Genomic DNA, 16869 nt, shown 5'->3' on the forward strand with positions numbered 1-16869 from the left:
TGCCGTCCTTTCATGGCCAGGTTCATGCCCCTGGGGGATGGTGGGTGGGGAGTTGGCCAGACGACAGGCTGATGGAGCAAGGCTGGGGGCCTGTGGGACCGGGCACCCTGGCACCACAAGCACCAGCTGACCCCCATTCCCGCCTTTGGGGAGCAGCTTAGCAGTTAGCTTGGGGTAGGCGGGGTTAGATGAGATGAAATGCAACAGAATTTAAAGAAGAAATCATAAAAGTTCATGTTAGACTTTTTCTTGGCAGGTGGAACTGAGACACAGGTTCATTATGGAGGAAGAGCCCCAGGAAGGTGGAGATGGGGTCTGGTTAATACAAACCTGTCTCACTTCCCTGATGTGCCCAGAGGACGAGGCCTTTTGGGGAGGGCTCTCCTGCAAGTCATGGGGCCATCGGCCCTGCCACCGCCCCCATGTAGTGTCCCTCCATCTGATCATCTCAGAGGGAGGAAGGGTGGAGGGGAGAAGCAGAAGAACAGCCAGGGCACTGAGACAACCACGGCCTCAGCCACCTGAGGATTCAGGTGTGTGTCTTGTGGGTTGTCGGGATCAGCTGTGGTGAAAGAGAAGGCTACTTTGCCTGAGTCCTGGGGACGCTGCACGCCACGCTTTGTGAAGCTGCTTAGATCCAAGGAAGACTTCAAGGGTGTTTGTGGAGGGGTTTCCTACAGATTCATCAGCCAGGGGGTGTTTGTAGAGGCTTGGTGCTAAGCCCTGGGTTCACCTGAAGCATGGCCTCTGCCTTCAAGGGCCTTACCATACAGTTAGAAGGACAAGATACATAGTATAAAGGACAAGACATGCTCAGGGCAGGAGACATAGGTGTCCAAAGGGTGGCCCGACCTCAGGTGTCACAGTTAAGGAACCTAGGTGGGGTGAGCAGGGAAGGTGGGACTGAGCCAGACCCTCTGGATGGAAGGCCACATTTTGCACTCCGGCGCTGTATACATAGTAGATGGAGAGGCACGAGTCTGATTGAAATAATGTCTTCTTGGTTCAGTGGTGCAAGACCTGACTGACATGAGTGATTCAATTAATTTAGGGGACAAACAGTAGCGTGGTGTAAACAAGGTGGAAATTTCTCTCTCTCTCGCCACCAGCCCGGGTGGGTATTTGGGATTGGCATGGCAGCTCAACAGTGTCAGGACAGTCTCCTTCCTTCTCATTGCTCTGCCTGCTCTAGAGCATTGCCTTTGTCCTCAGTGGCCCATGCTGGCTTCTGTCCGTGCTCCTGCCAGTGGGAGCCCTGCCCAGGACCCCAGGAACCTTGGACTTCCCCTCATGAAGTAGCCATCTTCTGATGCCCTCAGGTGGAGGGATCAAAGCTGGACGTCATCCCAGGTGACTGTGTTACAAGGAAAGCCCTTAGCTACACTGTCCTAAAGTAACTCCCTGATGGAGGGGGAACCAGGGAGCTGCCATTAAAGGTGCATTTGCTGGGTGCAGCTCTGATGGGTGCATGGGTACATCCTTCAAAGCTCCCGTCATCCTGGTCCACCAGGTGCAGAAGCACTGGCCCCCAGCTCTTAGGAACCCCTACCAGCCCCATGAGCCTCCCCACTGTTCTCACTGCCCCCTCTCATCCACACAGACACCCTCACTCAAATTCATGTTATAATCAAGCTGTTCCACCTACATCTGCCTATCCCCTCAGGCAGCTGGTCAACCTTGAGATGCGTCCTAGGGCTGCCTCTACATCCTTGACCACCCCTGGCCCAGGGCTTTACACCTAGTAGTAGCTCAATTAAGACTCCTGAGACTACACTGAGTTGGCACAGGCCCAGTCCATGCAGTCAGTCCCTGGTGGGGCCAACTGCTCTGGCCACACCAATTTTGCTGTTTCTAAGGTCGTTGGGATAGTGGGGGTGGTTCTGCTACCCCACACTCACCCATGGGGGAGAATTTCAGGAGGAAACTAAAGGTACTTGGAGATGGGGGTGGCTGGCTGAGTGGGTGTTCCACCTTGGCCACACGGGCCCAGGAAAGTGGGGTCGGCAGGAGGATGTTGAGATTCTGTGTTCTGCCCAGGAAGCTCTGGATGGCGGGTCACAAACCGTGTCCTGAATGTGTAGCCCAGGTGTAGGCACCATTTGGGGATTAGCCATGCACTGAGATTATATTTTGTTATTTCAACTAATGCAAGGAGGAGACAGGAAAAGCCATTGCCTTCTCTGACCCCTTTCAGAGGCACGACATGGGGGTAGCCTAGGGTGGGTTAGGTCCCATGAAATGGGAGGGAGGGGCTCAGAGGAGAATGGGCTACAGATAGTCCTGAAGAGGCTTGTTCAACTGCCTGCAATTGGGATTTGGCTGTATTGGGGATTATTCGGCATCCTGGCAGCCTCTTTCCAAGAGACCTCATCCAACACCTAGTCACTGAGTTAGGAAGTTGCAATAGTTTCCAGCTTTTCACTGTAGTAGGGGAATCATGGTGGAGATGATTTGCAGGAAAGTAGCTGATGTGAGAGTGTGCAACCTGGTGCATTTAGAAAATGTCTCAAGGTACCAGCATGGGATTTAGCATTCAGGGAAGAAAGCCAAAGGCATATGAGAGTTTGTATGAGGTCAGGAACTAGCAGCTCTTGTCTACCTGCACAGAAGTGCCAAGGAAAGAAAATGAATGTGTACAACAGCAGCAGAGCCTCTGATTAGTCCTTGAGAAGGACTTCCTCACTGAGGAATTTATTGGCCCGTGGTGTTGGCTGTAGAACAAGGCGATGAAATCTTCACTGGGATCCTCATGGCACCCCTCCTTATCAGGCGGGTTCATGCCGAGCCCTGGGAAGGGTGTGGGTGTGTTAGAAGTGACGTCTTTGAGTCCTGGCTGTTGGCCTGCATCCCACATTCCCTGGAATGACGAGAGAAGGGCACTTTCCCTGTGGTATCATGATGCCCGGTAGCACGTTGAAGCCTCAGGAAGGAGTGCAAAGAGCCTTTGTCCCAAGGGCCACGAGAACCGGATGTGGACCCAGGTGTAGCACACATTTCAGTGCCTCTTCTGCAAAATGATAGACTTCTCTGAACCTCTCTGGAAATCTCTTTCATTGTTCCTGGGTCTCCAGAAATGAGCAATTGGATGCAAATAGCTGCTAAAAGCAGCAACAAGTGTGGATTTTCCTGATTTCTCCACCGTCCCCTTATTCTCCCTAATACCTGTGCCAACCTGTGGCCAGGTTTCTTCTAGGGGCCAACTGACTCTGATCCAAGAGATTGCCGGTGGTAGGCAGAGGTGAGCCTCAAATACACAGCTTACCTCTGACCCACGGGAAAGGGGAGGAGTTTTCTGCCAGTTATCTTGCTGCCCTCCAGTAATTATAGTATTTGGTCCAGTGCCAACTAAACTCATGAGCACAAATGATATCTTAGTAGAAGTGCCTAGATTTTTACTCAGCTTCTGTGGATATTTGAGAAATGTGTTCATGGCACTGCTCTCTATTTAGTTAGTATTTCTTGAGTATCTGCTGGGATCTTGGCAGACACATATAAGCTGGAGCCTTTGGGCTCACTGCCTGTCTATACAGTAGAGGCCAGTTCACATGGAAAGGGCTGGCTGAAGGCACCCAGTGAAGTCCCTCAAAGACACGTCCTGACCACAGGTTCTGCAGTCATTCCCAAGAGTGGTCCTTCTGGTCTCTGTAAGTAGAGAGATGCTTTGCAGGACATGAGACCTGATCTGTGCCTTCAGGAATGGTTAGGGAGTTTGACCAGAGAAAAGAGGGGGGAGAGAGAAGAAAGGGTGTTCACAAGGCTTGGAGTTAGGTGTAACGTTGGGACATTAGGGCAGCAGCAGAGAGTACACCTTGAGTGGGCAGTTTGTGTTGGGTGTTACAGGAGTGGTGGGAAGGAGGACGGTGGATGTGGAGGTGTCTGTGTGCTCAGCTGAGATGCTGGAACAGCTCTCCACCCCTTCCCCTGCTTGTGTACCTTCTATATCTTCCATTTTCTCTCCATTCCATACAGGTAAAGTCTGTCCCTTCACATCAGTCAGGATAGCCTAAGTAATGCTGCCGTAACAAACAACTTTGAGTCGCAGTAACTTTAAACAACCCATTCAGGACCCAGCTTGATGGACCAGCTGCCATTTTCACCAGTCACCATGACAGAGGGAAAAGGACCACCGGAGGGTCTTGCACTGCCGAGTCAACACTCCGACCTAGATATAATACACATCACTTCCCCTCCTCGCTTGTTGCCCAGAACTGGTCACGTGGCCCTACCCAACCATAAGCACCGTAAAAAGTATCATCCCACTATGAACCAGAATGATGGGAACCAGAGCTGTTTGGTGACTGGCTCGAGTGATTATCACACGCCCCACCTCTAATAGAAGCTCACCAGGAGCTGGGGCGGACCTCTTCCAACCACATCAAATCCAGAGCTAAGCAGGTCTCCTGGGAACCCTAAAGACATCACGTGCTCTCAGGATGACAAGGACCTCAGAGGTCTTCTGATCTACCCTCCCACCTTGCAGTGCAGGAACCCCCTCCTGTGGCTGTTGAGCTGCTGGACATTTCCTGAAATGGGGAGCTCGCTGCTTCAAAAGGCATCTCAGAACGTCGTGAGGCAGCTCCATTGAGTACAGTCTTCCTCTTTTTTTTTTTTTTTTAATGTTTATTTTTTGAGACAGAAAGAGAGAGAGAGCATGCATATGGTAATGAGGGAGGGGCAGAGAGAGAGACAGAGAGAGAGAGGATCCCAAGCAGGCTTCTCACAGTCAGCGCAGAGCCCAATTCAGGGCTCAATCTCACGAAGTGTGAGATCATGATCTGGGCCAAAATCAAAGCCAGATGCTTAACCAGCTGAGCCAGCCAGGTGCCCCTACAGTGTCTTTCTTTGGTTCAGCTCCAAACCACCTCTCATAACCCCAGCTGATGGTCTCAGTTTTACTCCCTTTGCCCATGGCTGTTTCGTTTCTCCCGCAGCAGTCCAGCATGGCCAGTCTGCTTTTTAAGCTAAATACATTAGTTCCTGCAGCTGTTTCCTTTGTCATGGTTTAGTTGCTTCATCCCTCTGTTTATTTATCAGGTCTTTCATGCGTTGATCCAGTCTACACATCATCTCTGAGGGCTGCCTGTGTGCCTGGCAGCTTGCTGGGAGGCTGGGAGGCAGGAAGCAGGGTGATGAAGTGATGGGCTCAGTCTCTACGTACATAGAGGTTAGAGAGAAAGCAGGCACTTACCCCGCAGTGCTGAGATGTCTGGGACATGACGCGATGGTTCTTAGGTCCCGTCCTGTCCTGGGTTACTCTCCTAGGAGCACTATAACTATGATTCTTCCTAATGAGCCTCCCCGAACTGTACACGATCCTGCTGGTGTGATCTGATTCTGCAAACTGTGGTGCTCCCAGCATGAGCCTCTGTTTTCTAGAAGATATCACCTGTCCCTGTCCTCGAGGAGCCTTCTGGCTCCAGCTTATCTGGAGGAACTAGGATATAACACTTAAAACAGTGTCGATGGTTGACTTGTAGGGAGAACAGTCAGCAGCCATCCTTGGAGCCCCTGCTGTAAACATTAGGAGCCATGTGGCCTAGTGTCTGTCCTCAGAGAACCTGGAGTCTGCTTAAAGAAACAAGACTTTCTCTAGTGCGAAAGCAACAGTCCAGAGCAGTGTGTGAATACAGGGAGGAGTGGGCTGGTATCTACAAGGGAGCTGGCAGCTGGCAGAGGAGGCCACATGCACAGATACACAGGCAGGAGGGAGGAGGAGCCATGCTGTCATGGTAACGGCACTGGCCCGGGAGCCAGGAGACGTGAGTCCTAGCTTCCGTACCTCTGACTTACCATTGGGTCATGGGTGAGACACATCATCTTGCAATAGCCTGATTCCCTCTGAAAAACGAGATGATCTAGACTTAAGACCATCAAAATATATTGTTAAAAATACAGACATAGATTTCTGCTTTGGGGAAGATGGAGTATATATTCTTTTCTATATTCCTCCTGCTGAGTACAACTAAGATCCCGGACATTCTGTATGAAGCAAACGTAAGAAAATTCTGAAAGGTAGAGATAAGAAGGCAGACCAGTTAGGGTTTGGGGGACCTGAGCAAGGACATCGTGGTAACTTTCCTGAGTTTCCTTTTTGCCTCTAACATCCCAGACTTGGGGCTGAAGAAGGAAGTAACCAGGAAATGGCAGTGGACACAGATCTTTTTTTACGGTACCAATGAAAGTCTGTTGTCTCTAAGCAAAGGTCCAGGCAAAGATATTTTCTATTAAGATAGAAAAGTTTTAGGGGTGCCCGGGTGGCTCAGTTGGTTGAGTGTCCAACACTTGGTTTCAGCTCTGGTCATGATCTCACAGTTTTGTGAGTTTGAGGCCCCCGTTGGGCTTTGTGCTGACAGTGCAGAGCCTGCTTGGGATTCTCTCTGCCCCTCCCCCCACTCACATTGTCTCTTACTCAAAAATAAATAAATAAACTTAAAAAAAGAAAAGTTTTAGACAATTGCTGCTCTACTCCAGCCAGATAGCATAGAACACAGTGCAGCCCCACTCTTGCCCACACCAGCAAAGACCCAGTGGGAGTCTAGACTGCCACCCTCACTGGGTTGTAATGAGCCCTCCCCCCACGCCCCAACTGGGATGTTGTCAGAGAAGGCCAGGCAGGCAGCTGGAACTTTTATCCCTGCCAGCTTATACAAAGGGTCCTTGCAACCCCCAAGGTATTATTGGAGGCCATCTGGGAACTGGACTTCACCCCAACTCAGCAGTATTGAGGCGCCCCTCTCCTCCCTACTGGGTTGTGTCAGAGTAAGTTCAGTAGAGAATTGGGACTTCCACTGTTGCCCAGTGGTAATGAGGCCACCTTCATGCAAGGTCCCTGGGAACTGTGGAGTCCTGAAATTCCCATCTCCACGGAGCCATAACAACAAGTGCTAGCTACCCTGGACTTCTACCTGCAATGGCAGTTGTGAGGCTGTACCCTCCCTTTTCCCTGCCAATGTAGCATCACAAAAAGTCAGTCAAAAACAGAAGATTTAAATATGATTCAGAGTTTCATAACACAACATGAAAGTGTCCCCATTGCAACAAAAAAATCATTTGTCATCCTAAGAACCAGAAATATTTCAAACTAAATGGGAAAAGACGATCAGTAGATGTCACCACTGAGATGAGAAATTGGACTTTATCAAAATTAAACAGGAAAAACCCTGTTTAGAGGACGAAGAGACAAATGACAGAAAATTTTGCAAAACATGTATCTGACAAAGGACTAGTACTCAGAATATATAAAGAACTCCCCACACTCAACACTTAAAACCATACACTTAGCAAATAGACAAAAGACACAGAGACATTTTTCCCTGAAGAGAGAGGATGTACAGGCGGCAAAGAAGCACATAAAGAGATGTTCCACATCTTTTTGTAAGGAAAATGCAAATTAAAGCCACAATGAGAGATTTCACACCTATCAAAATAGCTAATTAAAATAAATGTAGTGACAACACCGAATGCTGGTGAAGATACAGAGACATCGGATCATTCACACATAGCCAGTAGGAGTGCAAAGTGGTACAGCCATTCTGGAAAACAATTTGGCAGTTTCTTAAAAAACTACACCTGCGAGTACCATCTGATCCAGTCATTTTACTCCGGGTGTTTATCCCAGAGAAAGGAAAACTTATGTTCACACAAAAACCTGTATTCAAATGTTTATAGCAGCTTTATTCATAATAGCCCCAAACTGGAAACCACCCAGATGTCCTTCAACAGGTAAACAGTTAAAACAAGCTGTGACACTCAGCAGTAAAAAGGAATCCGCTACTGGCACATGCAGCAACCTGGGTGAATCTCCCAGGAATTATGCCGAGTGAAAAAAGCCAATCCTCCAAAGTTACATGTTCTATGATTCCATGTATATAACATTCTTGAAATGACACGATGATAGAAATGGGGAACAGGTTAGAAGTTACAGGGAGTAGAGAAGGGAGGGGCAGGAGAAAATGGGTGTGGTGCAGAAGGACAGCAGGTGGGAACCTTGTGCTGATGGAAATGTTCTGCATCTTGACCATATCAATGTCAATATCCTGGTCTTAATATTGAACTATACTTTTTAAAAAATTTTTTTAATGTTTTTATTTATCTTTGAGACAGAGAGAGACAGAGCATGAGCAGGGGAGGGGCAGAGATAGAGGGAGACACAGAATCTGAAGCAGGCTCCAGGCTCCAAGCTGTCAGCGCAGAGCCTGACGCGGGGCTTGAACTCATGGAGTGCGAGATCATGACCCGAGCTGAAGTCGGACGCTCAACCGACTGAGCCACCCAGGCGCCAATATTGAACTATACTTTTACAAGTTTCCACATGGGGGAAACAGAGTAAAGGGTGCAGGGCATCTCTGTGTTATTTCTTACAGCTATATGTGAATCTACAATTATCTAAAATAAAAGTTAATTTTTTTAAAGAACAGAACCTTTTGTCTTACCGAAGCTTTCAGGGAAATCCCGTATGGAAAACAAAAGGGGCAAAACTGCTTGGGGAGGCAAGGGAAGGAGGAACCCACTTGCTGTCTCCTACTCCATCTGCCTCAATGCTCTGGGAGCACCTCTGCAGAACCCCCAGGTCACCCCTGGACCTGATCATCTCTCAGTTCCTTTCTTCTCTGGACTTCCGTGGGTCTGAGTCTGAGCCTGGCAGGAAGGGAGAATCTCTGGGGACTGGGGAGCTTCAAGAGGCCTCCTAGTGAGGAGTCTTGGAAGATGGGATCCTTTCTCTGCATAAGGACATGCAGGGTGGACGACTGGGGATGCTTAAATGGGCCTGCATTATTTCAGCAGATGCCGAATAGGAAGGCAGCCAGAAGTAGCCTGTGGTGTTGACCAGTCCAGGTTCAAATAACATGGACATTTAAATCTGCAAGCACAAACTCAGCCAAGAGAGTTTGCAGAAAGGGTAAGATTAGGAGAAGTATACTTGGTCACAGGCTTCGGTCGTTATTTCCTACCTCTCCCTTTGGTTCTTAATTCAAAGACAGTCAGGGTACAGAGTGCCTGGGAGGCTCAGTTGGTTAAGTGTCTGGCTTCAGCTCAGGTCATGACCTCACAGTTTGTGGGTTCAAGCCCCGAGTTGGGCTCTGTGCTGACAGCTCAGAGCCTAGAGCCTGCTTCAGATTCTTGTCTCCCTCTCTCTCTCTCTGCCTCTCCCCTGCTCATGCTGTGTCTCTATCTCTCTCAAAAATAAATAAACATTAAAAAATTAAAAACAAAAACAGTTGAGGTTAGAGAGGGAAGGGATAGAATGGGCAGACAGGAAAGTTTCATAATGAAAGGAATGCCTTTTCTGGCTCCTGAACTCTGCTCTGGTGATACCCAGGAAGCCCTCTCTTCTGGCTTCTGCTCTGCCTTTCTCCTGCCTCAAAGACCCTTCTGTTGTAAGGGCATTAAAATATTGGGGGGTGGGGGGGTGGGCCATCATGCTCTTTCCCACCAGCATGTGAGGTGCTGTCCTTGGTGCTGAACACACATGCACATACATGCACACACACTCACACACATGCACTGTTACTAGGACAGGACTGTATCTCAAATTTTGGTTTAATGTGAGCCTAAGAGGAGTTTCAGACCCAACCTGTTGGAAGCCCCTGTTTGGGCCCAGGAGATACTTTTGGGGCCTTTGGTCTCAGTGTCTCGTATGTTCTGCCTGCTCTCCCTACCCCGACTGGGGAATCACTGGTCCAGTCCAAATGCTTATGGGACAGAGAAAGCAGCATTGGTGCAAGATGCTGAGTGACTCTCCTGAGCCCTCCAGTAAGCAGCTTGCAGGCCTGGAGTCCTGTTTTACCCACTCTTAGTCCAAACCATGTTGGTACTCTCAGTAAGTTTTCCCAGAGTCTCAGAGCCCCTCTGCTGTCTCGTCCAAAGCCAGCAACAGGGGTGGCATACATCTTGTCACATGGTGCTTGACTACGTGCCATCTTCCAGTGTTCTTTTTGTTTCTGTGACTCTTGGTTGAATGGTAAGACCTGTGAGGGCAGGGATGATCACCTCAGGACTAGTCCACTTCTGTGGGTGATAGATCAGGGTGAGGCAGGGGAGTTGCGGTGGGGTCCTTGGAGAGGAAGGAGAGAAATTTTGTCTATGTCTAAAGGGATGGCCCTCCCCATCAGCTATGCCAGGAACTTGTGTCCATGAAGTGAGACAATCCATGTTAGGGTCAGCCTTGCTCTTGGCCCTCATGATGGACAGAATCTGTGGAAGAACATTCTGCACCAGGAAGGGAGATGTCCTGGGACCGTGAGCCATCTGGGGAGCAGGGGCTGTACTGCCCTTTTCTGCCTGGTGTCCAGCACTAGGCCCTGTGCAGCTGCTCCCATACTGGGCTTTCAGGTGTGGGAAGCTAGGACCAAAGGCTGGCCACCCCTGCCTCCGTGTCCCCTGGCACAGCTGACTAACAGCAGACAAGCTGGGGGAAGTCCAGACTGACATGCCCCAGCTTCCTCTAGATGGAACTTCACCTGTGACCCTCCCGATAATGGAAGCGGTCCTCCTCCTGTGCGCTGTCCTAGACAGTCAAGTTCCCCTTAGTTTCTAAACCCTTGTAGCCTGGAGTTGTCGACACATACCTACCCACACACAGGCATGTAAATCACTCCACAGTTGTGTACTAGTAAAGAGAACCCAGCAGCACAGAGGAGGGTTTATTTTCTCACTGCTTCTGACTTAGCATGTTTCTCTACTGTACAGTGATCCACTCCTACCTCGTTTCATTCACTCAGGTCCAGAGCCCCCCCCCCACCCCGCTTCTTTATACATTCCATCTCCCACCCCCAGACTCCCTCTTACCTTCACTGCAGGCGATTTGCTCCCTCCACCAGCACTGTCTTCCCAAACGTAGGCAGAGGTGGACTCAGAGAACCCAAATGTCTGGACGGGATGGATACCTGACTGCATTATAGCAGTCTGCAGTGAGGCCACAGTTTATCTGAATAATATAACCACACGGTGCAACAGGTAAGAGCATCAACTCTGGGCCACACTGTTGTATACATTCCCATCCTGGGCACAAGCTCTCTGAACACAGGCAAGTTCTCCGAACCTCCGTTTTCTCATCAGTGAAGTGGGGCTTCCTAGGGTTGTGACCAAAGTGAAGTGCTCAGAGGGTGCCCGCCGTTCAGTGAGTGCTACGTCAGCAAAAGTTGGCTGTTGTCATTGCCGGAGTCCGGACTCCCCTGAGCTGGGGGTAGCTGTGCACAGGCCAGGCTCTCAGGCGGCTCCAGTCTCCCCGCCCATAGGCGGGCTGTTTCCATTTCTTCTTCCACATGGTTTAAAGCGCTCATTATCCCTTTGTGATCTGTTCTGAGAACAGCACGGTTCACACTGGCATGAGGCCCCCTAATTGCCAGGAAAAGGGCCTGTTGTGAAGGATTCGGCAGCGTTTAAGTGCTAAAAACGATCCACTGAAAAGGGTGGTTGCTTCTGATTAGGCTTCTCAGAACCTTGGCCTTGCAGCAACCTGGGGGGCAGGGCCCGGGTGACCTCAGGGCTGGGGAGGGGAGGGGGCTCAGAGAAGAGCTCTAGACACAGGAATTGCACAGCAGAGGATGCTCTTGAAGAAGCCAGTGCAGTTCTGTGGTGGGCTCTCAGTGCCTAGATACCTGAATCCTTGCTGAAAAATATTTAATGAAAGATGCTGGGTCCCAGGGCTATGGTGAGAAGTGAGTGAGTAGAGGGATACAACAAAAAGTGAAACCAGGGTTCCTCAGTGAGGGGATGCAGCATAATTGAGGAAGAGTGTTAGAAGACCATTTCCCAAAGTAGGTTCTGTGGAACCCTAGTCCTCTGTGGAATAAAGAGGAAGGATGGGGTGGCTTTCTGGCCAAAGGAGTTTGGGAAATACTTGCAGAGTCAACATCCATCTAAGACCAATAAAGGCACCAGGAAGTTTGGCAGTAAAGTAATTCATTTCACAGTCTTTTGGGGCACCTGGGTGGCTCAGTCCGTTAAGCATCCCACTCTTGATTTCGGCTCAGGTCATGATCTCACGGTTGTGGGCTTGAACCCCATGTCGGGCTCTGTGCTGACAGCACAGAGCCTGCTTGGGATTCTCTCTCTCCCCCTCTCTCTGCCCCTCTCCCTCTCTCTCTCTCTCTCTCTCTCTCTCTCTCTCTCTCTCTCTCAAAATAAGTAAACATTAAAAACAACAACAACAACAGCAATCTTTTAACTCAGTGCGTCCCAAACATTTGACAAGGGAGCCTTTTTGAACTTTTCTTCCCCACAACCCTTTGAACATCCAGTTTCTAGAAGTGTGTTCCATGGACCACCCCAGCTGCACTAAATTTAACCTGGCAATGCTCCTCTTCCCGCGTGATTCTGATGCACATTGACATTTAAGAGCCAGTGGATTAGTGTTTCTAGAACACCACTGGGAAGCACAGCAGTCGAAGAGTCGGGAAGCGCTGGACGTGCTGTGGGTTCCTGGGGCACTAGCGTCAGCCGAGGAAATGCTCGGCCGCGGAGAGGAGGGGTCTTGAGCTGGAGCCTATCAGAAACAAAGACTGGGGTTGGGGAGGACATTTGTTTTCTGTGAGTCTAGGAAGGGTACAGTGGTGCAAAGAGGAATATAAGCCCCTATCTTGGGTAGCTTGGCGTGACCTCAGAGCCCTTCACACTAACACTGTGCGTTACTAGTGTGCCAGGGAAGCCAAGGTCCCTGCAGTAGTCGGCTGCAGCCTGGGGCTTGGGAGGGCAGGGCGTACCTGGGGACAAGCCAAGCACTGGTCACCCTCTGCTCTGTCCTCTCTTTGTCCTTGCCTCTCATGCAGCTCAGTGTGAGTAAGGGGTGGGGGTGGTTTGGACGGTGGGGTGGGTCTGGCTCCAGGTGGGAGGTTCCAGAAGTCAGACTGCAGTCTGCCTGTCTGTGGGTCTGTCTGTCTGCAAACCCCTGCCCCTCTGTGACTTCTCTGTAATAATAGGAGAGTTTGTGGAACAGGTGGCCCGTATGCACACACGTGTGCTGGGAGTTGCAAGGTTTGAGGACTGGTGCCCAGAACTCAAGAAACGGGAATATCCAGACACCCTAAAGGCTTTGGCAGGATCTGAAGCCCCGTGGCAAGGTGACCTCATGGTCAGCTTGAAGGCTGCCAGCCCAGGGCTGGGGCGCAGGGGACGGGAGCATGAAGCTCTTGGTTCCTGGTGGTCCAGCTTTGCCGTTGCCTTCAGTCTGACCCCTCCGGGCACTGCCTGGGCCACCACCTAGGCATTGACAGGGAAGCAAAGGAAGCCTCAGCAGGCGGGGTCTTCCCTCTGTGGGCCAAGATTTGATGGAGATTGATTTTGCCTCCAACTGCCAGGCAATTTCCCCAGCCCCTGTTGAGAACCGGTTGCATGCCGTGATTATATGCCCATCACATTCTGTTGCAACGAGCTCTGAGGAAACATCCAGAGTCGTGTAATATGCCACAGCTACTGTGTCACATAGATCGGAGATAAGTAGGTCGTCCCCTGTGACCGAGACTCTCATTGTGAACTTCTCCAGACTTGCCCTCTTACGTGTTCATGGGGTTACCTTCCTGTTCTGATTCAGCACAGATAGGCATCTTGGCCTGGGCTCCCCCAGCTCAGCGGCCCCGGGGGGGCGGGGGCGGTCTTCAACCTTGCCCGGTGCCCTCACCTCCTCCAGGGCTGCTGAATTGGAAGCCAGCCAGACACCAGGAGTTGGGATTGGGAGGGTGATGAGGCAACTCGGGGAGGGAGGGAGGGAGGGGTGGTCCTGGAACATTAGGGGTCACCTGATTTGAGGACTGTAAATCACGCCATATTTGATTAGGGATGTCTGCCACTGGAGGGAGAGGGCGTGGTGGCAGTGTCCGTCCGTGCCTTGCTGGTCAGAAGGAACCAATCTTGTCACACTCTGAGCGCTCTTTATTTTAATACAAAGAATCTCAAGCCCAGACTTCACTGAGGTCACAAATGGCAAGAGGAAGATAGTGAAAGTTGATTGAAGCAAACGTCAATCCCGTAGACGTTTCTTAGGCACCGGGCGAAGAGCTCTGGGGGACCCAGAGAGGTGGCTATCCCTGATCTAGTGCAGGAGAAAGGTCACTATATGCAGATGGAATGAGAGCTGCCTCACTCCACCTGCATGGATGGTTAGTTTAGGGCAGAGCAAGGTTACTGCAGTTTGGGCGGTCACGTGAGCCTCCCATGTGGTCACGTGAGCAGGAGAGGAGCAAGATGGGGTTGATAGGTCACTGTCAATAATGAAAGGGATTGTGGGAATGCAGGACTGGACAGGTGTGGGTAGGAAGCACCGAGGTGCACAGAGCCACCGTGTGGCACCATATGGAGAGGTTACGTATGACCCGGTTGACTCACAAGAGAGGATTGTGGGGCCTCTCAGGGCATGGTGGGAGCAGAAAGTTTTATCACTTAGAACCTGGGGCTTCTGGTTGGTGGTGCCACAGGCAGGGCCAGTCCTCCTTTTATTGATGAGGTCTGAGGTCATGCATCCTCCCCTGTGTCCCCTCAGCACCCCCATTTACTGCTCTCTCTTTTCCCCACACCCCCTCTTTGTCTGGCAACCACCCTATTCCCAAATAAAGTCACATTCTGAGGTACTGGGCATTAGGACTTCAACATGCGAATTGGAGGGGGGGGGGCACAATTCAACCCCAACAAGCACTGAGGAGCACTTGTGGGGCCCCTAGTAGGCCCTGGCCAGGAGTGTGTGGGTGATCCTAGACACTCTCTGGGCTGCTGTGCCCCCTGTGCAAAGCCAGAGGCCCTGAAGTTCCCCATAACGCCCTGTTGGGTCCTGCCTTTCCCTCATGCTGTCCCCTTTGCCAGAATGACCCCTTCCCTGCTTTTCTCTCTGCTTGCCTCACTTCCATGAGTCCTTGCGTCCCCTGCTCAGGAGGAGTCACCAGCAAAGTTGCCTGCGCTCTGGTCCCGTTATGGCTCCTTGAATCAATGCACATATCGCACTGTCTTGTAATTATTTATTACATGTGTGTCATTGCACACCTACCCCTCTTTGCAGGCAGGGTCTGCGACTCCTCCACTTCTGTGTCTTCAGTGTCTGCCTAGGCCTAGGCCCGTGGAAAGGTCTCAAACGAAGGTCATCCAGTGTAGGATCTAGTGGACCTGAGAAGTGGTAGGTCTGGGGACAGATCAGTCCTAAAAACAAAGACTGGGGATACCATCAGGAATGTAACCAGGAGGTCCTAACACACATGGACAAAAAGTATACATATTACATGCATACAGTTCAGTGGGTTTTCACAAGCTGAACACACAAGCACCCAGATCAAGAAACAGAACATTACCAGCACCCCCCGCCCAGGACCCTCTTGGGACCCCTGCTTCCTGAATTCTGTCTCCACAGATTAGTTCGTTGGCCTGTCGTTGAACTTCATATCAATTGAACCATGGAGTTGGTACTTTTTTTGTATCTGGGTTCTTTTGTTCTTCTTTACATTTTGGGGGCTTATTAATGCTGTTGTAGGTTTTAATTTGTTTATTCTCCCTGCTGTGCGATATTCCAGTACGCGACCATGCCATAATTTGCATGTCTAGTCAACTGCTGGGAAGCATTTAGGTGGCTTCCAGTGTGGATCTATTGTGAGTAGTGCTGCTCTGTACTTCTGTGTGCTTCGTACTGCTGGTGAACGTCTGTGCACGTTTTGGTTGTGTTTATACCTGTGAGTGACGTCCTGGGTCATAAGGCACGCACATGTCCAGTGGTCCTGGAGGTGAAAATCTTGATTTTAAAGAGTGTGATGATGAAAGCAGACTCGGGGTAACGAGGGATGGAGGGCATTAGGAGTAAGGCAGGTTGTCAGAGAACTCGGGGAGATTGTCAGCCAAGGGGCAGAGAAGCCAAACGGTAGAAGCTGGGTGAAATAAAGTGCTTTCTGTATGTCTATGGGATGGATCGTGTAGGGGGCATTGGAGGACAAAGACTGGAACGGGGTTTAGAGAATTTAGAGAATTAGAGAGTTAGAGAATTTAATCACTGGTATAGCCTTGGTCAGTGGGGGCTTCTCAGGGCCGCCTGATTTCGAGAAGTGGGGCTTAACTCCAGAGGAAGTCAGCCTTCCAACACGGACCTGCCAGTGTGTCTGGCTTTCCAGAGCCTCTGCCCGGGAAGCAGCCACTGCCATCCAGCTAGCAGTGGGCTGGGGAGCCATGGGCTAGGGACAGCAGAAACCCAGGCTATTTCTGTACCTGATAGTAAAGCTCTATGTCTGACATACGCAACGGTGAGCGCCTGTACCTGGGTGTGTCTGACAGCAAAGTGAGGGCCTGTACCTAGGCGGGGGGCCGGGGGGCAGTGGTCCTCGTGACTTACTGGGTGCACCGGCCAAGATGCTCACTCCAGTGGCTCTCTCCAGCCTACAAGCTGCCCAGAATGACCAACCGAGGGAAGAGAAGGCCTCTGCAGCCTTCTCTGGGATTAGGACTTTGGCCACGTGTTCTCAGTGTCCTGACCAAGCCAACAATGTCCCCTTTTTTCATCCCGTCTCTTCCAGAATGGCAGCAAAGACAACTCTCTGGACATGCTGGGCACGGACATCTGGGCTGCCAACACCTTTGATTCCTTCAGGTAAGCCTTTCTTCCTCTTGTCTGTGGCATATGCCTCTGGCTGGGACCCCAGGTCTTGTCCTTATAGAAGCCCCATGGGGTCTTTGGAAGTTGAGTAAATGTTGAATGTTCTTTGATCAAAAAGTGGAGAGAAACAAAGAGGGGGTGATGTAGCAAGGATGAGGCAGCTGAGGAAGGAGGTCAGAGAGAGAGAGAAAGAGATCAAAGGAAGGAAAATGAGAGGAGACCATCCAAGAGGAAGAAGACGAGGCAGAGAGAGGGTTGAGGAGAAAGAGAAGACAGACACTAACAGTCTAACCACAGGGGAGAGGGAGAGA

The 16869-nt window shown here is 50.6% G+C and overlaps 1 protein-coding gene across 11 annotated transcripts in view; it reads left to right on the forward strand.

Annotated features, from left to right (window-relative positions):
- CTIF (cap binding complex dependent translation initiation factor) overlaps nucleotides 1-16869 on the forward strand; it is a 292743-nt gene that overhangs the window by 92978 nt on the left and 182896 nt on the right. For all 11 annotated transcript variants that reach the window (XM_027068933.2, XM_053205574.1, XM_027068927.2 and 8 more), the window contains one exon: nucleotides 16479-16552. In XM_027068933.2, the coding sequence (XP_026924734.1) occupies nucleotides 16479-16552 (74 nt within the window). The remainder of the gene's footprint in view (nucleotides 1-16478; nucleotides 16553-16869) is intronic.

This window comes from Acinonyx jubatus, chromosome D3 (assembly GCF_027475565.1).
Source record: "Acinonyx jubatus isolate Ajub_Pintada_27869175 chromosome D3, VMU_Ajub_asm_v1.0, whole genome shotgun sequence".
In the NCBI taxonomy this organism is placed as follows: domain Eukaryota; kingdom Metazoa; phylum Chordata; class Mammalia; order Carnivora; family Felidae; genus Acinonyx; species Acinonyx jubatus.